This window comes from Melanaphis sacchari, unplaced genomic scaffold (assembly GCF_002803265.2).
Source record: "Melanaphis sacchari strain LSU unplaced genomic scaffold, SCAv2.0 Contig73_pilon_pilon, whole genome shotgun sequence".
Classification (NCBI taxonomy): domain Eukaryota; kingdom Metazoa; phylum Arthropoda; class Insecta; order Hemiptera; family Aphididae; genus Melanaphis; species Melanaphis sacchari.
The window spans coordinates 690,856-718,310 of record NW_020271525.1 but is presented as its reverse complement, the minus strand read 5'-3'; the positions used below and the strand labels follow the sequence as shown (position 1 = coordinate 718,310).

General features: G+C 25.7%; 2 protein-coding genes across 10 annotated transcripts; one reads left to right on the top strand and one right to left on the bottom strand.

Moving 5' to 3' along the window:
• Positions 1-5,247: 5,247 nt before the first annotated feature.
• Positions 5,248-19,877, bottom strand: LOC112600998 (kelch-like protein diablo). 3 transcript variants are annotated; one of them, XM_025348391.1, is made up of 2 exons: positions 19,811-19,877; positions 5,248-7,260 (listed from the first exon to the last, which is right to left on the bottom strand). In XM_025348391.1, exons 1-2 carry the CDS (start codon positions 19,824-19,826, stop codon positions 5,450-5,452), a joined length of 1,827 nt encoding a protein of 608 aa, XP_025204176.1. In that variant the 5' UTR covers positions 19,827-19,877; the 3' UTR covers positions 5,248-5,449. The 3 variants fall into 3 exon arrangements, with proteins under 3 accessions (XP_025204176.1, XP_025204178.1, XP_025204177.1); XM_025348393.1 differs by lacking the exon at positions 19,811-19,877 and adding an exon at positions 12,243-12,531 and having other exon boundaries at positions 5,249-7,260; XM_025348392.1 differs by lacking the exon at positions 19,811-19,877 and adding an exon at positions 8,141-8,283 and having other exon boundaries at positions 5,249-7,260.
• LOC112600997 (vacuolar protein sorting-associated protein 35) lies at positions 11,059-26,515 on the top strand. 7 transcript variants are annotated; one of them, XM_025348388.1, is made up of 16 exons: positions 11,060-11,241; positions 20,510-20,734; positions 21,423-21,607; positions 21,693-21,816; positions 21,875-22,079; positions 22,162-22,356; positions 23,457-23,540; positions 24,004-24,201; positions 24,300-24,445; positions 24,508-24,715; positions 24,843-24,952; positions 25,039-25,207; positions 25,271-25,450; positions 25,550-25,783; positions 26,034-26,177; positions 26,262-26,515. In XM_025348388.1, exons 3-16 carry the CDS (start codon positions 21,424-21,426, stop codon positions 26,448-26,450), a joined length of 2,370 nt encoding a protein of 789 aa, XP_025204173.1. In that variant the 5' UTR covers positions 11,060-11,241; positions 20,510-20,734; position 21,423; the 3' UTR covers positions 26,451-26,515. The 7 variants fall into 7 exon arrangements, with proteins under 7 accessions (XP_025204169.1, XP_025204173.1, XP_025204168.1 ...); XM_025348384.1 differs by lacking the exon at positions 20,510-20,734 and having other exon boundaries at positions 11,059-11,241; XM_025348383.1 differs by lacking the exons at positions 11,060-11,241; positions 20,510-20,734 and adding an exon at positions 17,790-17,854.
• The last annotated feature ends 940 nt before the right edge of the window (positions 26,516-27,455 follow it).

The following is a 27,455-nucleotide window of genomic DNA, read 5'->3' as shown; positions in this document are numbered from 1 at the left end:
CACGTTTGAAAAAAGTGACCAATAGGTAAGTTGTGTATCACAATTTGTTTGAAAAAAAAATGTTTTAATTGTTGTAAATCTGAATTCAGACTAGATAAAGATTAGGTTCGTTCATAAAATGTCTCAAATTGCCAGTGACGTAGACGATGAAACCATTGACGTCAAGAGACACGCAACAAGTACCCATGGTAACCACGCTTTAATGACGTGAATGCCAGCAGTTATTGATCCACAAATAACATTTATGAATGAACAACCCTAGAATGGATAAAGTTACCCTTGAATAGAAATTCTAACGAATTACAAAATATGATTTTTTTTTACAAATCAAAAAAAATCGTGTATAGTTAATTTTTTTTCTTTTTACTTAAAATGAATTACACTATACTTAAATAAGAAAAATGAAATTAAAACAAAAATTAAAATTGTACACTTTAAAAAATATAACAAATTTGTTGATTTTAAATATCATATAATGGCACACCATAAATAAAATTACAAATTTTATATATATATAATGAATAGACTATAAATTGTATGCATAGTAAAAATATAAATATGCTGTATGCCACACAAAAAATTAGTCTTTCTCTTTTTGCAAAAATACTAGGCTCTTTGCAGTGGAATGATTCCGTTTGCAAACTACTGATTGTTTTCTAAACTGTCGGCTGTTTTCAGGCTTATTGTAGACAGGCTAACAGCAATTAGGTCTTTTAAAAACTATAATTATTATAAAGTAATTTTTTTGTAATTTATTACTTGTACAAAAAAAAAAAAGAAGAAGAATTATTGCGTATGTAAACGTTGTAAACTGCTACTATGTTTATTTAGTTAGTTGTATGTTATTGTACAATTTTTGATGATTAAATAACTAATTTTTTTTAGTAGGTACAAACGTTTTTGAAAAACACCGTGCTAAACAAATAGATGCGTTTGTCAGAAAAATAATGCGATTTATAGCTCAATACCACAAAAAACAACATGTAATAGAAAGTAAACACAAATTTATTTATATATATTTTTTTTTTTTTAGTTATTTAGAGATATTAGTAATATGCTTTAAAAATAAATAATTAACAATAAAAATATAATAGTCAAAAACATATACAAGTTTATTAATAAATGTTATAGGTTTACATATTATAATAACTTTGTTCTTTTTTTTATACAAGTAATAAATTACAATAAATTAACTATATATAATAATTATGGTTTTTAAATGGCCTAACTGATGTTATCCTGTTTGCAATAAACCTAAAAAACAGTGGGAAATTTGGAATAATAATAAGTAAACGGGCTACCTCATTGCAAAGAGCTTTGTCATTTTGTAAAAAGTCTAATTTTTCATGATATATAATATATTACGATTGTATAAATAAATAAGTCTAATAAAACAAAAAAATCAAAGGTACCTAGATCAAAGCAGTTTTTAAAAATAATTTTAATAAATAGTTAATAATAAATAATAGCATAATTATTTAAATTATATAGAAGTCTGAGGTACATCTGCAGTATGCAGTGAATCTCGGAACTTATCTCTAAAAGAAATATAAGAGGATTTATGTAGTGTTATGACAATATAAAATATTAAATTATTATTAAATGTTTTAACGAAACAACTATTTACATAAATAAAATAGTTAAATGAGTTGACTAAAAATATTGTTCAACCCTATTCTATTTTTAAACTTCCTAAAACATGTATGTACAAATAATTCATACAAATTATTATAATTAACTTAATTAAATATTTAGTTTGTTTAAAAAAGTTACATAAAAATATTTTTATTAATAAAAAATTAAAAAACAAACAAATAACTTATGAAAATGTATTTAAAAAAAAATTACTACGTACAATATCATTATTACATTATACTATCACTACTTCCACTAATAAATCAATCACAAAACGTTACTTTTATGTCGTTTATAGATCTCCAGCGTTCTTCTTACAATCTTCTTACAATCGTCTTTCAACCATAGGGAAAGCTACAATAACATGTAGTGAACACTTTTGTACATCATACATACTCAATGTGCTGGATATTGATTCAGGTTTGTGGGTCCATATATTATGTGGTCTTACAGTTAGCAGCTAGAACAATAAATACAATTGTAGAATATAGATCATAAACGGATTATAGATCGCTTATCGCACCGTTACTTACCAAAATGTTATGAATCTCAGCACTCAACATGTTAATAAAATCAGCAGTGATTATAATTTTTGAAGCTATTGAGTAGTTAGATACATAGGTACTACATATCAATATTATATTATTACTTATTATGATGTATTTTTTATTTTATTTTTTTTAATTATTATTTTATATTTAAGACGTTGCTAGCTAGGTAGTTATCTAAGCCTACTGATATGTACATTAGGCTTATTATGACGAATCGTCGTAAATAATTAAAATATAATAGATATTTATATATTATTCAACAATATACTTCAGTACATATCTAGTGTATACTTCAACAATTTTTGTACGAAATATCAGCTACATACCTACACCATATTTATTAAATAGACACAAATTATTATGACATTATACTTTCATCAATGCATCCATTTATTATAATACTTTCTGTATAATTGTTTAGTTATAATTAATTTCATATTTAGCTATTGTTTATAATATTATGCCTTAATGTATTATATTTTATTTTAAATATTATTTTGGACCACTATTATGTCTGTCAATAAAATCAAGCATGATAAAATTAAATACGATATTATCTTATAATCTGTAATATAACCGCTATCTATCCATTTGTATACCAACAATTTACTTTAAATTAAAAAGTGGATAGTGCTGCACTCTAATGTTGTATAACTAAATCTAAAACAATTTAAATACAAATCTTTCAATGCTATTACAAAAAATGCTCTATTTTATATCTTGAATCATACACTCCACACAGACCAAAAATTCAAACAATTTCAAAAGTTAGAAGAAATCAGGTTTGCTTCCGATTTTCCCATAACTAGAACTTAAAATACGTATAAATAAAAAAAAATTGTGGTGATGTATTGCAATATTTTTAGAATAGATAGGTACCTACCTACTGAGTTAGATAAACTTTTTATGAAAATCCTTGTACTAATTTTCAAGCTTTATTATAAATTTTTAACAACAAAATAATTTACATATTTTCGTAATAATTACAATGCTGTTAAAATGTATACTTATATAAATACAAAGTTGGAAATTAATGAGTTAAAAGTATAAAATTAAGTTACTATTAAATTTTTAACAAGTTACTTCAATCGCTTAAAAAAAAATTAATTATGGCTGTATTCGATATTTTAATTTCTGTAAAAGTAACTATTGAGAAAATTTGTATAACATTTTCAAACTTTTTTCAATAATAGATAAAAATGTTATTATGAATAAATTAAAAAAATAAATATTTTCTAAATATTATCGAGGTAGATATACCTAAATATCATCTCAAAAGAGGAAAAGTAGGTATGTAGGTATATTGGCGGCTACACCACGATATAACAAAAAAAAAATGTTTGTCAAGTGCTGTCAAATAAATTGAATACCTACCAGTTAGGTATTATAATAATATTGTATACCTACCTATGTATTATAATATCGTTCTATGCTATGTTATAAGTATGTAAACCTACAACGGGTTACATAAATAGATAAATAATATAAAATTAGTTTTGAGTAAATTTAAATTTGAAAGTCTGACTATTGCCAAAGCGATCGGACACGTAACACGCCAGCGATTCTTAAAAGAAACTTATGAATAATGCAGAAATAAAGATGACACGAATTTATATGTTTAAGCTTAGGTAAGTACAATTTACGTCAATATCTAATCGTCATTAAAAGTATATATTACCTACAGGCTACACGAAATAGAATAATATGAAAAACTTATGTTATAAAAAAATGTTGATAGCAGATAGGTACCTACTTATTTACTGTTAATATGCTATACATTTAATATTATAAATACCATCCATAAATCATCTTTTAAACATAATTTATTATCTACATGTATGGATGACATTATTGAGGAAATTTTAATTTAGGATATAATCTGTACAAATTAAAATAGTTTAATACAATCTAATACCAGTAATATTGTATAATAATTAGATATTTAGGTGAGTTTTTATCAGTTTATTTTGCACTTTAACTATTGATGATTCCTTTTTTTTCAAATATGATTAATTTGAAACACATATGACATAGGTATGGCTTTGTTACATTTTAAAATGTAGTCACAGTAATTAAATATTTACTCTCTATGTGTTTAAGTATATAAAACCATTACGCATATTGAAAAATGAATAAAAATAGGTACATATTAATTTTTTTTAATTAAATGCATGTTTCTGATTTTGATTGCCAAAAAAATAAATATATATCTTAGTCCTAATTATGTGTAATAATATAATTTCTAAAACATAAAGTACATTTTTTAGTCTTAATTACTTTTAAAACTAAAAGGTTTACATTAGTTTTAAAATTGTCTAATTTAATATTATATTATGGCCTCAAATTGATTAATATTTTTCATAAGGTTTTTTTTTTTTAATCTCGATAATGTAAATATTACAATTATTTTTGAGTTTAAAATTATGTATTAAACACAGATTATTTTTAAGTTAAGCAAAATAAAAGGAAGACATTTTTTATACACAATTATTTATGATTAAATTTTACTTTAGCGTTATTCACATAAAATGTATCATTTCCTAAATCTTTTAATATTGATAAATGGTATAGGGCATAGGCACCACAACATTAAACATGTTTAAAATTATTAAGTATACAATTATATAGAACACATTAGGTTGTAATATTTATTTACTTAAAAGTCAACTCAAATATACTTTTTTTATAGCTGATAGGTTAATATTATAATATACTTATATACCTGAATTCTATTAGATATTATTTTCATTCCAGAATTATAAAATGTAAACATTAACGTTTAATTTACATTAAAAATTATAAATTAAGATTTTGATTTAAAAATATTTATTTTACTTTTTATTTTTTATTGTAGTATGTAAAACATATTTAATTATATTGAGTTGTTTTTGATCTAATTAAATTAAATTTGTATCAATTAAATTTTTTTTTTAATATATATATATTTTTATCAAATAGAATTTACACATATTGTATGTATTATCAATTTATTTGTGATTAATACACCAAAGAAAATTATCTTAAAAGCTTTAAGTTACAATTGATATATTTTTAAGTTGCATTGTATTGCTAAAAAAAAAATTCTACAATAACACTTTAAAAATAATTTGTCTCAAATTAGAATACATCTCAGTGACTGATTAGAATAGAGTAGAGTAGAATATCACTGGGATCTACTATAATTTTAGACGAAACAATATAAACAATAAATCTACACTATTAATTATACAATAAAATAAACAGATTTGGTAATCTGAAATAGTTTAAAAATTGTTATCTGTTTGGGGTGATCTCATTACTCCAACACCACCTCCAAGACGTCTATAGTTCATTGTACCACAAAGTCGCCACTGGTTTTGGCTTTGATCGTATACTTCAATTGTTTTTAGGTATGCTGTTCCATCAAATCCACCAACAGCATACAGTTGTCCATTAACCACAGCTAAGCCTACACCACTTCTACGAGATGTCATAGCAACTATTGGAGACCATGAATTTGTATGTGGATTATATCGTTCAGCACTACTTAATTCCATGCAATCATCACGACCTCCAACTGCATATATCATATCTTTATAAACAGCACATCCCAAATGTTTTCTTCTTGTTGACATTGGTGCCATTACTGCCCATTTATTCTGCCTTGGATCATAACGTTCAACAGAACTTAATGGTGATTGTCCATCTGAACCACCAATTGCATACAAATAACCTCCTAATACTGCAACAGCAACACCTAATCTTCTTGTTGTCATAGGGGCCACTTTACTCCACTTATTTTCTTTAGGGTCATAACGTTCAACATGACTTAAACATTGCACACCATCTTGACCTCCAACTGCATATAGCAAACCATCTAAAACAGCCACTCCAACACTGGTTCGACATGAAGTTGTAGGAGCTACATCGCATGACCATTGATTAGTTTGAGGATCATATCGTTCTATACTGTTAAGGTAAGATTGTCCATCATGTCCACCAACTGCATATAATAAATCATTAAGCACTGCTACTCCAACTCCACATCTTCGTTTACTCATTTGAGCCTGTAACTTCCAATCTTCTGTCTGTGGATCATAACGTTCAACTGAAGCTATAGCATCTCCACTGCACCAACCTCCAACAGCAAATAAAAGTTGACCTCTTTGAGTAGGTTTGCGAGGTCGAGTTCGAGGTCCTTGCATTAAAGGTCGTTCTTGTGGTAACAGTAAATAGTTTTTAGCTTCATCAACAAGATCTCTACATGTTTCATCACTACGAACCAATAAGTCAGCCCCTACTGTGCCAACTAGAAACTTAGGACTTAACAAAGGTAATCGTACATGCTGAAGTACCTGTGGAAGATTCTGTCGTCGCTCAGAAATATTATATTTCACCCAAGACATTGCAGCGCTGAATACTTGCTCTTCTGTTCTCACGTTAAGTTCATCACTGGCAATTAAATCAATTAATTGTGTAACTGGAAGAAGAAGGAATTCCTCACTCTCCATAACTTCTTGAAAATTATGTTGAGTGTATTTATCAGCAACACGTAAAAGATCAAGACAAGAATGTGTATCTGCAAATGCTCTGATGCCCAGACAATTCGATGGATCAAGTTGTCTCCTTAAAAACTCACAACAGATATCCTGTATTTCAGTTAGTTGCAATAGACAAGCTGCTGGAAGAAGAGTTTGGACATTAGATTCTTCTACTGTGATTCGAGCGGAATAACAAAATTCAATTAAAAGTTCCATTGCTATTTCATCCATATCACGTATGGTGACTTCTGTTTGTCGAGATTCAGCTAGATCTCCATTAAACATAGCTCTAAAGTAAGGACTACATGCAGATAAAATATTACGGTGAGCGAATATTTTTCGATTATTAATATTGAGAACAACATCACATAATTCACGATGACGGCGCATAGAACTGAATTCGGCTAACATACATCTTGGATGTTTATCTGAGACATGTGTTAGCCGATTAGGCAATGGTGAATCTGGCTCCATTGGACCCATGTGTAGTGCAGTAGACCGTGCACCAAGGGATGAAAAGAGATGCACGGGTGGACTACACCAATCCCACGTACCTAACGCAAAAAAAAAAAAACAATATAATAATTATTCTAACAATATTAGATTTTGTAAATTATTATCATTGAGATATTCATAGTTTTTTTTAAATTTCTATGACATAATTAATTCTAAAGCTTAATCACTCGCCCACAAATATTAACAAAAATTCTCCAACTATTAATTCACTTATAAAGCCCCTCAGAGTATGTTTATATTTTTTTATTTACTAGATATAAAAATTTATATACCAAAAATAAATAAACTTTTATTTTATAAATTATTGATATTAAAACTAAAGTATAATTTTAACAATGTACTTACATGGCTACTTACAAAAGATGTATTAATAATTTTTTATTCTAAAATAATTACATGATTATCATTTAATAATTATTTTAATTTTCATGCAATATTCAAAATGTATTAATATTGTAATTAATCATAACTAAAACCAATTTTATTGAGAAACAAGTATTTAAGTATTTACCATATTATGCCGAGTCTTATTAGCAGCAGAATATAGAAGTGAGAATACTGAATAAACAGTTGTTTTTTTATATTATAGTACTATTTAATTTCAATCAATAAGCTTACGAGTATACAAATATATGAAAAAGTACCCTATGTAGTTAAACAAAATACTGTACTACATAAAACTAGTACAAAAGTATTTTAATTTGTTATTTTTGCATACTAGAGAATAGGTAAGTATAATTTATATAAATGTTATTCGTGTTTTTTAAATTACATACAATATGTTCCTAAATAATATTAATTCAAAAAAAAATCTTGAATATTTGAATTAGGTCATTCAATATGAAAACAATAATATTGTGTATATATCTTGACCAACTCAAACATTATAAAATAAAAATATTAACATGTTGACTCTACCTTCAATTTTTGCAGTCTATTTGTCAACAGTTTTAAGTACAATAATGATGTTGATTTGTAAATTAGTGTTGAAGTTTAAATTATTTTGAACATTTCTATTAAGTAAATATTAATGTATACATATTGTTAAGTGTAAATATTAATTTTTAATTGTCTTGTTTATTTCAATAAATTATTTAGGTAATCGTAAAAATTAAAATTTACAACAATGATCGTAGATCATAATAATAATAAAAACAAATATTATCAATAGTCTTATCGTAATCGACTGTGACAACAGTGTTACCAGTAAAACAAATGAAAAATACCAAGGGTATTATCATAGACTTATTAGTCTGTGGTTTATAGGTCTTTATTATTATTATATATATGATAATATCCATGAAACAAGAATACCAAAGTATGAATAATGAATATTGTTACCTACCTATTTAAATAAACAAACAAGCAAAATATGCTTAAACTAATTAAACCTTTAACCTATATTTATTTCTTGTTTGTCTTCCACAAAATATAAAAATACTAGATAGCCGATTTCGGTATTATTAATGTTGTCAATAAAATGGCTGCCATCCTTCAATAATTAAAGGGTGGAAGTTTTAAAGTTTCCGTCACGGTTGTAAACAGTTATAGTACGTGTACAATGTATATACTCCAAATGTATTCCAATTCATAATTTCACGTCATTACAAACGTTCAAATACGTCTTGATCAATTCTATTCAGTATTTATAACCGCGATGGAGTGATGTTTAATTTAACTGTGTTGTATAATATCGATAGAGAACGATGTACCTATAATGTATACCTATCGGCTATCTGTTAGATTATTCATCCCAAAAAAATAAGCCAAAACCTATATAAATAAATATTGACTCTTTTTGACTGATCAATTTGAATTTATACTCGACTTTGCCCATTAGTGATTTAAATAGCAGAAGCATAGTCGTCATTATCTTTATCAAAATTTACAATTAATCGGGGAACTGGTGTTCAGAACAAATAGGTCCAAAAACGTGAATCGATTTTAATTAGCCAAAAAAAATTCAGAAAAAATAATATGAAAGTACAAACTGGAAACTGCACAGTCTAATCGGATTATTAAAACTAACAAATTAAAAACAATATTCAATTCGTAAGTAAATAAGTTCTTAATGAACTTTTATTTAGAACCTTAGAGGTTACCCTAGGATAAATGGTATAAATAAATAAAAAAATATACACAAAATAATTAACAAGATTAATAATGAACAATAAAAAATTGAGAGGGAAACGTCATAGGAACTTGTAAGCAAACACAATTTGAAGTAGGTACCTATTAAAAAATATCGACCTATGATTTTTAATAACGGTTTTTGCATAGAGTGACGACGGATAGTTACATGCGATAAACGTGAAACGTTTTTATCGGCGTATTGTATAGTGTAATATTTTAAACCCCCACACTGAGGGTGACATTTACATTATGGACAAAAATTATCACCTAAATGTCACTAAACATATAAAAGTTGGTACAATTTTTGAAGTTATTTTTAAAATTGAGCCAAAATCGTTGTTTCATATTTTTATTCTTAAATATGGTCAACTAAATCCAATTTGCTGTCAAAGATGAAGATCGAATAGATCGATGCATTATTTCCACTGCATGTGGTGTAAAGAGACAAAAAAAAACATAGGGTACACACATATCAATACTTTTTTGGAACAAATGCTTTGTGGAACTATAGTTATTGTCCCGTTCAAAAGTCGAAACCTAAGTATTTTCAAATTCCAGATACCTCATATCAGTTGTTTCAAGCACTGTACACATTTTTTGATCAGATTCCAATGTGTACTAATTAATACAAGTTTAAGCTTAAGTCTCAAACGAAATAGGTACCTATATAATAGGTAGGTATACTACATTATAAATTATAACTGTCCCGTGGGTCTGGTTTATAGATATTATATAAAAATTTCTAAATTTATATATTTTTATGCACCCTGAAAACTGTGAACTGAATGGTTGTGTTACAGGCGTTACAGCATCACAGGATATAAATATATTATATTATTATGTAATATGTATTATTAATAATTATATTCGTTATTTATTCCGGACCATAATGACAGCACCATCTGCCGTCGTTAAATTCAACCTTAAAATTTGTTACTCAATTTTGTCGCTAGATGGCAAAGCTAAATACGATTTTCGTTAAATATAATATAATTTTTAAATTCGACTAAAAATAATTATCGAATTTACCCGTTGTATAAATATACAATATTTACGTGTTAACAAATTACGAAGACATTTTATATTTTTCTCCCAACCATTTAATCAGTCGAGTAGAAGAACAGTTTTCTGAAAATATCGAAAAGTTCAAAAGAAATCGAAACTTTTTTCGATCGGTCGGAAATTGGAATTGCTTTATATTTTGTTAAACGTATAAATTTCTTATCACGCTCTATAGAATGAAAATGGAATTATTATTACACAGTTCCTATAGAATTTTTACAATGGTGCGTATGAATATTGACCACGATAGTTGGAAAACATTCAGTATTAAAATTATGGATAGATACGTCTGTATTGACCTATGTTTCAATTTTTTATTTTTGCGATTAAAATACTTCGAAATATATGTTATAAATAAATTAATCTTATATAAGTCTAATATTGGAATTTGGAATCCATTTATTATTCAAATAATAATTTAGAATGAAATAACTTAAATCATTTTGAGAGTTTAACATTTTAACCTACAACCTATCTACCGCGCCTTTGATTTACGTAACTATGTATATTGATATTGCATATTCGATATCTATTATATACCTTGATATAGTTCTTACCAAGTACTTCGCATAATAGTAAGTACTAAGGTACATACCGTAACCTCTACCTTCAATAATCCTGTAAAATTATCATGATAATAAATAATGACAACCGTGTTTATGTAAATATAAATGGCATGCTTCATGCTTGTGTAGTTATTATGAAGTTATACTACTAAGTGCGCTTTTAACATGGACATACGTGAGGTTATAATATTATACAGTCATAGATGCATTCCTTAGACATTAATTGTTACTCGTGTGGTTACAACCAGGCCGTATGTGGTAAGTACCTATAATGTATAATATATGTTATGTAGCAGGGACTAGTCAAACGGCCGATCGTGGACTACATTAAAGTCAATCCCTTCCCTTTGTTATGTAATTTATTATTATGTACATTTAGTGTGATCCTCAATTGTGGTCTAGACATTCTCAATAACCGTTGTTGACAATAATTATTAATAAATAATAAATTTATTGTTTTGGTTCCTGTGCAAAAAAAAAAAATAAATTCTAAAAAAATCTTATCAAAATAGGTTTGTCCATCCCTGTTATACACAGTGGTGTATTGAGGCTTTTAGTATGTTGAAGTTCTTGTTTGAATTCCCAAGGAAGGTACGATCAAGATAGATGGTTCGAACCACACACGGTAGGTACCTACTATCATAAAAAACCATTAAACAATTATTTTTATTTTTAATAAGACGAATGATGAAAAAGATAATTCATAAGCATAAAATTTTATTTTTTTAAATAAATATACAAGTACTAAAATAATTATATTATTATTGTTATTTTAGTTAGGTTCAATAATCATACGCTTTCTGGTATCACTATTTAATTTCTGTGTTTAAGAGGGCATCCACCTCTTATTCACTGAGGCCATCAAGTTTCACGCTATACCACTATTTATAAAACCCACATTTTAATATATTTATTAATTATCTAGCACTATGTGGTAAATACTTTTGTACGTATACAATTGACATAGGTTTAGGACGTTTAGATATGTTATTTAATTTTCGTATAGAATGCGAAAACAATGTACCTATAACATATATATTTAACCACAGAAATATTTTCATATAATCTGTAATAGTACCTGTTATACATAAAAATATATTATACATTTAGGTGTGTAGTATGTACAGATTTTATATATACTTTTAACTAATATGATCATAAGTTCATGTAGTCATATTAAAATTCGTTTATTGTATATAGTGTCTATTTTATCAAAAAAATAATAATATTGTACTTGTATGGATGATATAAATACTTACATATATTTTAATATTTATTTTTGCCTATGACAGTATACTCGTATGTTGTTACGCTTGTTAGTAATTTGAGTAATTCAAGCTTAACACACAAAATTGAAACTGCTGAACGATGAACGTATGTTTTGGTATGGTATGTGTAGTACAACGTCCTATTAATTTATAAGCAGGGCTCGTGACTTGTAGCATATGTATATTTGTTTTGAAAAGTCCTAATAAGACCTAAATAAGTAACAAATTTGTTTCGGATAACCAGGAAGTGAAATTCAAAATTGTTTGTATATTTTGAAGTTTTGACGCTATTTTGCTACTTTAATGTTTTTAAGGCTATTTGACGCTTATATTGTCATTTCAATAAATAAAAATGAAAACTTTCGATAGATCATATATATGCGATTATCAGTTTATATTTCGGTAATTGTCATAAAAGAAAATGAGATTGACAAAATATGATGTGAAGAAGTATTATCGCATTGTTATCATTTTGCTTGAAACACTAAATTATATTAATATATTGTTACCGGTTTCTGATGTCGTATACGTCATAGTGTCTATATTCATGCAACGTGTTTAAAATTAAATTTGAATTGTCAGATAAAAAGATACGACTGATATGAGTTAGTATTGACGAAACAACAAATATTGAAGGAAGATTTGTTGCTAACGTGATTGTCGGTACACTTGAGATAGATTATCCAGGTAAACAATATTCAATACATTCAGAGCTTTTAGAAAAAACAAATTATTCGATAATTAGTAAATTGTTTGATAAGTCTATAGGATTTATTGGTGTTTAAAATTACAATGTTTTATTATTTACATCTAATGCTGCTCCCTACATGGTAAAAGCTGCTAATCCCTTAAAAAAATTGTATTCTAAAATGGTACATATTACGTGCACTGCTCATAGTCTTCATAGAGTAGCAGAGGAAATAAGAGGAAAATTCAATACTGTATGTTGACAAAATAATTTCTAGTTTTAAAAAAACATTCAGAAAAGCTCCATATAGTATTCAAATTTTTAAAAATGAAGCACCTAATTTAAAGTTACCACCTAAACCAATAATTACACGTTGGAATACGTAAATCAATGTTTCAAATTATTATTATGAACATTTGGATATTATTCGTAAGATAATTAAAAAACTAGACGCAGATAACGCTGTTATAGTATTAAAGAGGCCCAAAAATATACATCTAATGATGGTATCGAAAGAGACTTAGCTTACATAAAATCAAAATTTTCAATATTAACCGTTTCTATTACTAAACTATAAGAAAAAAACTATCTCTAGCTGATGCTCTAAATATATTTGAAAACGTAGAAAGAGCATTTTAAAATCTTCAAGGGCCAAATGAAAAAGCTATTTTAACTAAATTCAACGATGTCATCAACAAGAATATCGGCCTCAAAGTTTTAAAAAATATTTCATATGTGTTATCGGGCCATCAAAAAAACATTGTACTTGAACCTGGACTTCTTGAAGACATTTCAATGGATGATCTTGTTTACTTTAAGTACGCTCTAATTACTTCAGTAGATGTCGAACGATTATTTTTAACGTACAAGACGTTACTCAGCAATAATCGAAGGTCATTCAAATTTGGAAACTTGAGTAAACATCTCATTATATAATGCAATTTTCAAGGTAAAAAATATTAAAATCCAATTAGTTATAAGTTTTCACTTTTTTTATTTTTGTTACAGAATAACCAAAAAAGAGATGTGATTTTCTTTATTGATGATATATTTTGTAGTACACTGTAAAAATTAAAAATACTATCGTAATATATAATTTGTAAAATTTAAAATTTAAAACTAAATTAATAATTATGTATAAAATAATTCGTATTTAATAAAAATTTTAATACTTATTTTTTGCATATTTTAATATTTTTAGTGCATATTTAAGCGCGCTTATATGTATGTTTTTAAAGAGCATATCATTGCGCTATTACAACGTTTTTTAGAACTATAAGTCACGAGCTCTGCTTATAAATTATATTCTATAGTTTTATAAGCAGAATCCAAACTACACAACGGCGAGTTAAACAGCTAAATGTAAACTCCTTCACAAATAACCTTTTTACCTGCAAATAAAAGATATATAATATTTTACACGAACTTTTTTACATGAAAAAATTCGGGTAATATCATACACTCCAGTATTTTTACTTGAATATACAACTTTCGAATTGAAAAGTTTAAAAAACTAAAAATGATCATAACTTCATAATTAGAAAATAATAAATACAAAAAATATTTTTATTGATAAAATACAAACGTCAAACACTATTGAATATAACATATTTATGCGTTTTGTATTATAATAATTTGAACATACGTAAAACTATAATAAACTCTTCCTTTTTTCCAAAAAAAATAGAATATTTATCGCGTCCATACCCTCAGTTGCAATTTACAATACGAAATGTTTTAATTTTTAATGTTAAATCAACGATAGTATAGGGTATTTAATATTATCGATTATCGATAAAAGATAATAATTTCATCTGTATAACTTTATCGGAAATTCTCGAACGAATTGGCGTTTATTCAGTTTATTGCCAACATCGTAGTCAATAGTCTGTATATAACTAGCATCTAATTGCCTCGTCGTTAAGTTTATTGTTTAATCAAATATTACTTGAGTTTAATCTGTTAACCTTTTGAGTGTCTTAAAGTTGTACCGTAAAGTTAGTTACTCGTATAGTCGTACATTACAAGCAGTAACAAAATTTTGTTTAACCAATAATTGCAATCGAATTTATATACAGTCAAAATAGTAAAAACTTATTAACAGTTATCTAATAAGTATAAATTTCATGAGCATATACTGCAAAAAGTGGCCAAAAAAACTTGACGTTGTATTAATAATAAATGTAAAAATAAAATGTATACAAATAATATTGAGGACGAAATAATTGAAAAAAATACTGTTCCGATTCACAATCAAGACGAAGATGCGACATTTTATCTTTTTCAAACAATTATTTAGATTTTTTTTTACTTATAAACTAAGATATTTGGTTTTTTTTTTTAAATATTTAATGATTTATGATAATTATACGATTTCTACTTAAAATAAATTTGATTTTTTGTAAAATTAATTTTTTTTAATTATAATAATATTTTGTAAGAGTTAAAAATTATATTCTGTAGGATCTAAGTGTTAACACTATTTTTTATTGAAGTTATCACTATGTGTTTATAGAAGATTACCTAAATTTATAGGAGTTTACTACTCCTCAGTTAAACTATGTATAAAGTTACCGACTGACTTAAACAGTGAAGTATACCGACACAGATTTAAGAAAACAGACTCCTCCAGGTTTAGAATGTTTAAATACTGCGATAACAACAATTACGATGCTGAGTATACAATTTTTAATTAGTATTTAAACGACGCATGGGACAAGGAGCAAAAAAGAGCCACAACATATACTTAACACGAACATTAACACAGAGAATACAATTCAAAACATGCTAACCACGGAGAAAAACTGGAGAATCATCAACGACGTATGATTAAGAAAAAAGAAGACGAAAGGGAACTCCAAAAATCAATCATTATACAAGAATGTAGTTAAGTTATCTAAAATGTTAATCGAAGTCAAAGTTTTTAAAGTTTAAAAGATCGTTTTATTTATTTACAAACAGTTTTCAAAATATTTCAACTATAAATTATTTATAGACATTATTAGGTAATTGTAAAAATTTATAAATTGTTTTGCAGATAAAATTATAAAATTGTATGAAATTTGCAATTTTTTAGCTAAGGCTTACAAATATACATTAAGTTCTTCATAAGTAGTTCATATTGAAACAAAAAATCTAAAAAATATATAAGTATAGCTTTTTTTATAGACATTTAAAGTTAAAATTTGGATTAAATTATCTAAATGTTTGAACTATGAATAATAATATTCATTATTTTTTTACAACTTGAAAATATTATTCGTAAAAACAAAAAATTGTACGTAGTTCGTATATTAAATTATTTATTTAATTGTATAGACACAATGATATTTTCAAATACAATATTTTCGCAAAAAACTAATTCAATTTCGCTGTATTACTAACAGCAAAATTAATTACTTTGCCTAATATAGCAATAACAAAAAACATTATATGAAATATACTCGGTGTCCGTTAGTGATATGACTGATACACCATCTCTGCTCAAAATCGCTTTTCACACACAATGATAACCACTCGACACCTATCGTACTGGGTACAACTGCAGAGAGGTGCTCATTTGCTCAATATTTTTTAATTCTAATATAAACCTTACACCTTCAAAATATAATATATATACATATTTTTGTATACATTATCAGATTTATTTCCTATGTGATACATAATATCATTTTATTATATATCAAATCATATTCATTTAGGTTTTTTGTATATTCTAATATTATATATGTATATATAGCTAATGTATGAACTATGAAGTATGTAAATACAATATATTTGATTAGATACTAAATATATACCAATATAAGCAACAGTATAGCAATTAGCAGTACCTATTTCGCCTACGCAATAAAAAAATTTCTTTATAGTCAGGTATGCAGTTGTTAAACAAATTTAGTGCCAGATGGAACGTCCATATCGAACGGTTTTTTTACTATAGTTATTCGTTGTATACCAGATAATATTATAGTAAAGTATTAAATATTTTATTCTTCTTCTCTTACCTAATTTAACAATATTATTTTTTATTTTTAAGTACCCCTTTTATAACCCTCATAGTTTAATACTTTATTTGTGTTAATGACATTCTATTATTCATATAGTTTCATTTCTTTATTCTAGTGTTTTACGAGTTATGAGTTTATGACGCGTGCAATATACGTACATTGGATTTTTTATTTATATAGCGCAATGAGTTCTGTCGTAGTTCAAACGATTTAAAAAAAAAAATAAAATATGTAAATTTCAAAGTGTTTTGGAACAACTGTAAAGTAACGTACTACGTATATATATACGATTTATAAAAAAAGGTACAACTTAACTCACTAGTCGGCCAGTTTTTATTGTAATATTAGTTACTGCTTATAATAACACATTTTAATATTATACATACTATATAAATATAATAAGACAATCATCTGAACACACTGGCTATGAGAGGCCTGAGGTAAACATTTTATGTCAGGTATTATTGTATTAATGATAACTTCATCCTTAAGAAATTAAATTAAATTACGTGTTATGATAATGAATATTCAAGTAATAAAGCAATATATCAGAAAAAAAATTCTTATGGTAGTGGGAGAAAATTTTGACGCCCCAGATGACCAAATATATATAATACGTTATGCGTATCTACGTGGTTACCGTACAGCCTATGCCCTATATGCTACTGTGTAGGTGAATCGAAAATTATCTAATTATAGTAATTTCTAATAAATAAAATGTGTAAAGTTTTTTGTAAAAATATCCCTTATAGCATATATTTTATCGAATATTGCATCAGAATGATGTACAATCTAATTAATATATATATATTTATTTCAGATATTTACCTAGGCTTATAAATATTTACCTGTGGGTTCATGACCTTATTGTGCGTGCAGTTTCGCAATTACAAGGAAGAGCTCGAAAGGTATGAAAGGCAACACCCTACCAAAATGTGAAAATATAATTTTAGGGACATAATTTTTTTAAATTCTTTTTACGTAACTATATTAACAGAAGTCACTAGTCAGTAATGTGAATTATAAAAATTGAAAAAAGTTTATGAATGGATAAATAACAAAGTCCATTCGTGTTCTAATTTATTTATTCATAGTACAATATAATTTTTCAACAAATAATTCTGTATAGGTAAGTCTTATGTTATTTTTTTGATTTTACCAGTAAAAGTTGCTACTTCAGAGATCTATTTCTAAATTCAACCCAAATAAAAATTATTTGAGTCAGAATCGTCTATCAAAATGTATTGTTAAGTTGAAACTGATTAGTTATTAGGACGATAAAGTACAATAGATATTAAAAATTTAGTTCAAATATTTAAAAATATCATTTTTTATTTAAAAAAAGTGTTTTTAAATCGTAATGTATTTATAATGATCAATGTTGTAAATAAAGTAATAGAAAGGTGGAAATTGAGTACTATTATTGGGCTAACTAATAAATAAAAACATGTTCTCAATTAACTTAAACTACTGTTATTAAAATTCTATTTAAGAAAAATTAATTAATTCTTAGTGGACATTCAAATTTCGAAAACGAGCTAATCATTATGTACTTAATTAAAATTGGATTTTATTTTCAATGATTAAGGTTGGAAAATATTATATAATATCCTTCCGATGTTCTTCTTAGTGTTCTTAAAATAATTTTAAAAAAAATTGAAAAGACATTTAAATTTGTACACATTTTTATTTGATAAGCGTTTATAGTTCAAATTATCTGTTCCTTTTTCAGAATTGTTTTTTTTTTATATTCACATATGATTTATTGAATTAAAACAAACTATACAACTGAAATAAGCTCTTCGGTTTTTATAATTTGTTCTAAAAATAATAACAGTTAGTTCCTGTTCACATTGTTAACAGTACAAATATTAATTATTATAGTAAGTATATATCTAATTGTATTTCATAAAAATATAAGTGATACATGTAAATTAATGTCTTAAAAAAATCAACTAAAATATAATATAAATTAAATATTTTAATATTTTAAAAGGTAACCTACCTACCTTAGTAAAAATATAATTGGATAAGGAAAATAAATATAAATATAAATTAAATAGTTTTTAATTGAATTATAGTTTTCAAAACAAATATTAAAACTAACTATTCTAACAAGTATAATTCATGTTTTTTAATTGTGTTTTAAGTTATTTTACTTAGCACATAAATACATAATGCATTATTTAAATTAAAATAGTTGATTTCCAAACTTATTTTTGTTAGAAACAGGAATCGAACCTTTTAACATTTTGGCATTAACGACCATCACCCGGCAAGGTATATTATTATGTATGTTGAACTTGGCATCAACACATTTTCACCTCGATACACCACAGTACACTACTCGGTGTATAAGTACCGGTACGCATATTTAGGAACATAACAGGAAATAATTTATAATATTTATTATAAATTTATTAAATTATTAATAGGTACTTAGGTAATATACATTGGATATATAGCCTCGCGAATATGACATATTATACTCATACGAATTTGTCTTTAGGTTTTAAGAGTTTGTTACCTGTCAAGCAATTATTTGAAATGAGTTGAAAACTAATTTTTACTTTATTAGGTTTTGTGATAACTCAGTTAAAATTTTGAATCATTCTGAATAGCTAAAATTCAAAAGGTATGTATCACTAACCCCACAGTTCGAAGAATATTAGATTTATTTTTTAAATATTGTCCAATGTTATTCCCACCCAACCAACGTGAACCTGTTGATGTTAGAGTTTCTTCATTTTTTTTTTCAAAATAGTAGGTTATCATAATAGTTACAAGTACAGATAATATTTTCAGGTATAATTGTTGGTTTTCAAATAATCTATTATGGTTTCTTCCATTAAATAGTTACTTACCTTTGATCACGTACATTGCAAACGGCTTACTGACCACTGTTTTTATTCACATAGGTTTGTCTCGCATATTATACACGTACAAAATAAAATTAATAGTATAATAGGCATAAAAAATAGGTTGGTATGTGTAGGTGTACCGCACGCAACAAGCGATAACACTAATAACTAATAAGTAATATTATTACGTAATCCCGTAACAGAAATACAAAATCTTGTATATAAATCGTACGATTTTATACTCATTTTTTGGAAATAATTTTTTAATATTTCACAATACTATTATTGGGCACACCAAGTTGGACGTGTAGGGGGGGAGGGTCCATAAACCGTATAAAGTTCGCAACAACATTCATCACGGTACGAAAACAATAATGGAACTTTGTTGGACCATAGTCTGGACACTTATACGATCGGGTGCGAACACCGCCTACTACATACATTAACTGTTCAGCAATAAATATATATAACAGTATCAAATACAATATTAACGTCTAGATCGGCCCATTATTATAGCGATTTACATGCTATAATACAAGGTCTTGTTTTTTCCGATTATCCGCACGTCTACGACAGCAGCATTGCCAACTGTCGCGGCCAAGTGCCTCTATACATATACATGTGTATTATGTGTTTTATAACTTGTAAAATGTAAAATAATAATAATGTTTCTACAATAATGATGTTGTCTATTTCACGTAGTATACGGTGCGTCCCATCGTTTTCGTCGAACGCTTTTCGCTGATAACTGTCGAACGACGATGATAACAGCGGTCAGTGACGAGATAACTACCTACATCCACAACTCACAAGACAGTATGTGAATATCGTGAATTTTATCGTCGCCAAACTGTACACAAGTAACACAATAATATTCTCAAGTCACAACACTATCCGAATTTTGAGTGAAAAAATTTAAATCGAACAGTACGCGATAATATTATTGTTGTTTTAGTTGTTGCATGTTATTATTATAATTATCGTTGTACGTGCCATCAGAACTTAAATCCTAATGTATTAATTTTAAATATAATCAATGGATTTTTATCGGAACCAATAACTATTAATAATCGGTGGTTCTTCATTGTAGTAGTTATTTTATTTTATTTTAATTTTTACAAGTTTTTACGTGCTACCGCCTAACTCATAACATATTATAAACGAGTATTACGGAACTATAAGGTACCTTTGTCTTTATTATTATTATATTGTTATTATATTGTTATTATCTGGTGTTACAGTCGTTCGACTATGTTCTGTTTTACTATTATTCGAAAATGTATAGTCTAGCATAATCACTCGGATTTTTTTATTACTATTTAAATTTATCATCATCTGTTATTACTATTCATACATCATTTATTTTCCATTACTGAGTACTCTGTTACAATATGTTAATGTTAAATTTTTGTAAACAATAATGTCATTATCTATTTACTAATTAGAAAAAAAAAAATATTTACCAATGAATCAACCTGATTGTATCTAGTGAAACTATTCAGTAATTTTTTCTGAGATGACATCATATTAATATATTATATCATCATGATTTATTTAATAAATCTGCTTTTATAGCCTTTTAAATAAAATTAATTAAGTTGTTTCATTATTTCAGTATGACACAAATGGAAGACCAAGAGAAACAATTAGAGTTTGCGTTAGCGTCCGTTCAAAAACAAGGGGTGCATATGAAAATGTGTTTGGATAAAAATAAATTGATGGAAGCGCTTAAACACGCATCTGCTATGCTTGCTGAACTACGCACATCTTTATTATCACCAAAGAGCTATTATGAACTATGTACTTACTATTTATTAATTTAAATTTAAATTATTATGTTTATTTAAGAATATTATATTATTATTTGTTTATGATATATTTTCAGTTATGAAAGTAACCAACGAACTATGCTATCTAGACTTATATCTAGTAGAAGAGTTTGAACGAGGTCGTAAAGTCGACGATTTATATCAAATAATACAGTATGCTGGAAATATTGTACCGAGGCTGTATGTATTTTCCAAACTATTTTAAAATCTTTTAAAATTAATAATGTATTTTTTTTAGTTATTTACTGATTACGGTGGGCTTAGTTTATATAAAAACTAATACAAATTTAAAACGAGATCTTTTAAAAGATCTAGTTGAAATGTGTCGTGGTGTTCAACATCCTTTACGTGGTTTATTCTTACGCCATTATTTATTGCAATGTTCAAAAAATGTATTACCTGATATACCTGATAATGAAGAGACTGAACACCCTGAAGGCACTGTAAGAAAACTAATTAATATTAATAAATTTTAATGAAATAAATATTTAATATGATAGTTAAATTATTATCTAATATTTTTAGGTTCGTGATTCAATTGATTTTATATTAATGAATTTTGCTGAGATGAATAAACTGTGGGTAAGAATGCAACATCAAGGACATTCTAGAGAAAAGGAACGTCGTGAAAAAGAACGTGAAGAATTAAAAATCCTTGTTGGAACTAATTTGGTCAGATTGTCTCATTTAGATAGTATTACATTGGATAAATATCGCAAAGTAAGATATTTTATCTAATTAAAAATTAAGTTCTAAGAAGTGTCTCATAAAGACTAAAATATAATATTTTTGTACTGTTATTTAGTTCATTTAGTTTACATATTACTTTGCATAATTTATTTTATATTTTGATGTACAAAATATTTATTTTTGTGCTCAGTTATATTTACATTATTTGGTTATTTAAATTCATAAGATTCGGTTCTAGTACTAGATAATTGTTTATTTTTATTATTTTTTATACATCATAATATAAAGTATAATTATAGAATTAAAATGCTTCATTTTACTAAGTTAGAACATAATATGCAAATGTATTTGTATTTGAATATGCCCTTAATTCGAGAATTTTAAAGTGATAAAATTATAAGTTTTAAGAGGATATAATGCCATGTATAAAGTCTCTGTTTGTAAATGAAAGCAATAAAGCAAAATTGTTGTGTTTTAGTTAATATTTGAGTTTAAAAATCGATGTAGGTGCATTATTTCTTTGTAATCAACTTATTTTTATATTTTTTTTACTAATGCTGTAAAAAAAATTGTTTTCTACTCTTCTTGCAATTATTTTAACCAGTCATATTTACTAATATTAAAACTACATTGGGAACTCTTTATTCATAAATGTTATGTATGCGCCTCCATCTTACAAACATACAACATAGCAGATTTTCATTCTGTCATTCTAATTTGTGTTGTTGATTTGAATATTATAATGAAACGTTTATCTAACTTAAAGTTAAGAATATTATATATGTAAAATATTAAAATCTAAAAAATTTTTCAATTCACTTAAACATTTTTATATTGTATAAACCAACAAGAAAAGAGAAACATAAATAATATTTGCACCTTTAAGTTTGATAAAAGGTTAATAAACTTTAATATTAAAGTTAATAAAACAAAATTGAACCTGTTAAACAGAATTTGAATTATGTTTTATAGACTATGATATGGCATCCTCTTAATAGATTATTTTAAATAAATAAACCATATACCTATGTTTATTATTAATTAAGTATTTGTAGTATTTTTAATTTATCCTATAAGCATCCTAATAAATTTTAATAATTAGCAGTACTTACCTATTATAATTTTTTCAGGTTGTTTTGCCTGGTATTTTGGAACAAATTGTTAGTTGTCGAGATGCCATTGCCCAAGAGTATCTTATGGAATGTATAATTCAGGTATGAATAAATTACATAATAATCTCAAGAAAATGTGTCAAATTGTTAATTTTTATTACATAATATTATTCCTTAAATTAATTATAGTATAGAAATTATGTTTATAGATGCTCTTTCCTCTCATATTTTCCAAGTTTAGTATACTAATTATTAACTTATACAATTTTTTTATTTTATATTATATATAAAAATTGTAAATTTTTTTTATAAATAAAAAACAAAAAACAATTATTTTAACAAATACTGTAGATTTTTTGTTTTAAATTTTCAAAATTAAAACGGCAAATTTTAATTATTTTAAAATAAATGTTTACTACTGATATTGATTTTCTTGATTAATATTGCTTTGTTATTAGTTATTTAATAGGTCTTACATTTCTCTAAAATTTAAATTATTATTCTTATAAATTGTATCCTTAATTTAATTTTAAATTACTTTAATACTTATTTTAAAAATATTTAGGTGTTTCCCGATGAATTTCATCTTTATACACTGAATGTATTTTTAAAGTCATGTTGTGAATTGCAACCATCTGTAAATGTAAAGACTATCGTCATTTTAATGATTAATCGTCTAACAATATTTACTTTCCATAATTCAAATGCATCTGAAGTAAAATTATTTGAAGTGCTCACTGAACAAATAGCTAATATTATTCAGGTAAAATATATTTTCCTTGTATTTAACATTTTAAAATACTGAATTGTTCTTAAATTATTAAATGTATGCTCAAACATAATTATTTATTTATTTTAAAGAGTCGTGATTTACCACTTGAAGATACTGTGTCGCTTCAAGCTGCCATGGTTGGTTTAGCTCTGAAATGCTATCCAGATAATTTAGATTATGTTGATAAATCTCTTCAGACCATTTCTGATACATTTGCAAAGCGTAAAATTGAAAAGTATATTTGAAGTTTATCTGTTTTCTAAAACAATACTAACATTTGTATGTTTTTAAATATAGAATCAGTCATAAAAATCCAGTATCTAGAGAGTTGATGGCTCTAATGAAATTGCCTATTGACAATTATAATGATCTTCTTTTAGTGATGAAGCTTAAACATTTCCCTGAAGTTATTGAATATTTTGATTACACTGGTCGTAAGACTATTGCTATTTACTTATTACAAAATGCTGTTCAGTGCAGAACAATGATTCCATCAGTTGAACAGGTATAACACATTTTAAATACTGAAATAAATATATTTTAATTATTTTTGTTATTTGGTATTGTCATCAAAATAGTTGATAGTTTGATTAATCAATAAAAAATTATTAATTATTATACCTTTGTTTTAGACTGAAATTGTTCTTACAATGGTTTCTCCACTGGTTAAGGACCAACCTGATCAACCAGTAGGCGAAGAAGATCCTGAAGATTTTGTTGAAGAACAAAGTCTCCTAGGAAGGTTTGTTTTTTATTTTTTAGTTCAAGATTTATGAATCATAATATATGATATTTATTTTTAATTAATATAGAAATTATTTTAATTAGATTTGTTCATCACATGAAAGCTGATGAACCTGATTTACAATTTAAAATTTTAATGGCAGAAAGAGAACATTTTAGTTTAGGAGGAAATAAACGAATCTATTATACATTACCACCTCTTGTGTTTCAAGCATATCAGTTGGCTTTGATCTATAGTAGAAAAAGAGAACAAGTATATTAAAAAACAATAACATAATAATCATTAGATTATGTAATAAATATTTTTAATTTTTAGGATGAATTGTGGGAGAAAAAATGCCGAAAAATATTCCAGTTCTGTCATCAGACAATTTTAGAATTAACTAAAGCCGATCTTGCAGAATTGCCGCTTAGATTGTTTTTGCAAGGAGCTTTAACTATTTCTCAAACAAATTTCAAAAATTATGAAACTGTGGCCTATGAATTTTACTCACAGGTATATATTATTTGCTACAATATAATTACCTACATTCTATAATATTTATGTAATATTAATATATATTATATATATACATATATATGTATTTAAATAAAGGCTTTTACACTATATGAAGAAGAAATATCTGAGAGTAAATGTCAATTAGCTGCTATTATTTTACTGATTGGTACATTTGAAAAAATAAATTGCTTTGATGAAGAAAATGCTGAACCTGTTCGTACTCAGTGTGCTCTAGCTGCATCTAAATTACTTAAAAAACCTGATCAATGTCGAGCTGTAGCTATTAGCTCACATCTATTTTGGTCAGCACAAAATAATGTTGGACAACCGGTAAGCAAATGCATTATACTTTAGATATATTGAACTTAGGTTTTTAAATTTAAATTTAAACTTTTAAAGTTTGTTGAATGTTTAAAAACTTAACCTTACAAATTTCAAAATATAAGTCATAAAAGTGTTTACACTTAAAAAAAAAAATTTAAGTTTATCTGCTATTATTCTTTAATTTGAATAACTATTACATGAGATATAATATGTATTAATTTATATTTTATAATATATTGTAATGTTTTATTTCTAGCTTCAAGATGGTAAACGAGTTATGGATTGCTTAAAAAAATGTGTTCGTATTACAAAACAATGCATGGAAGTGTCTGTTCAAGTTCAATTGTTTGTTGAATTATTAAACTATTATGTTTATTTCTATGAAAGAGGCAATAATAATGTATGTGTAATTTCACAAATACTTATTTTAAATTTTTCATCATTGTTCAAGAAGTCAAAAATATATAGAAATCTTAATTTTTAGGTATCTGTGGATATATTGAACCAGTTAATAGGTCAGATAAGGAAAGAAATAACTGGTTTAACTGCAAATGAAGAAACTGAACAGATTACAAAACATTTTGAGAATACAATTGCATATTTACAAAACAGAATTGATTCTGCAGACACAGAAGAGTCAGTTTTTAAAGCTTTAGAAGGCTTAACGTTATAATATTATTAAAATTTTAGTTTATTAATTAGGTCCAATCTATTTATAATTATGTTTTTATTTTTATTCTGAATTTTTATTTTATTTTAAAGTTAATCACTGTTTATACTTTAAATACTCATATTATTATCACTACAATATAAATAGTTGTAAACATAGCTATGAAATTTGTACTTTTGTGATTTATATATAATATAATTTAAATACATTATGTTAAAATTAAATTATATTGTACTATATTTGATTATTATAAATATTAAATAATTTAATATTAATTTATTATAATTGGTTTTTATTGTCATCATATTTTTTATTTATAATAATAATTATTTATTCTCTTCAATAATAAATAATAATCAATAATAATTTGTGTTAATAAACTATATGTAAATATGTTTCCAGAATATTGTCATTCTTAAATAATTAATCACATAATTTTCAATATTAAGGATTAGCAAATTTCAAAAACAATCTTAGTGTACTGCGCTTACTTAATAACCATTTCTTTTTGCATAAGTTATACAACAAATGTAGTACATTTAAAAAAAATAATAAATTTAAAAATCTTTGTAAGATTAATACACAATAAATAAATTCTGTTTTAATGTGTGATACTGAAATCAAATGGTCATATTTATCCATAACAGAAATATAAATAATAATATAATAGATATTTGCTACATTAAAATAAGAAGTATAAAGGTTAATATTTTATTGCTTGGAAAAATGTTATATAATATATTGAGTATATGCTATTTCTACCAAGTAGACATATTTATAGGTATTTAATGTAAACATTTTTATTTAAGTACGCTTTTTTCTTTGCTATTTACTTACAAAAATCTTAAAAAAATTTCATAAATATATATAATAAATATTAAATAATAAACCTATGTAATCAAGCTTAAATTAAGAAGTGGGGTTTGCCTCCTTTTCCAGACTATTAGGAAAAAATAATTTTTTTGTTTGTTCTATTCAAATTACCAAGTCCTAGTCCTAGAATAATAA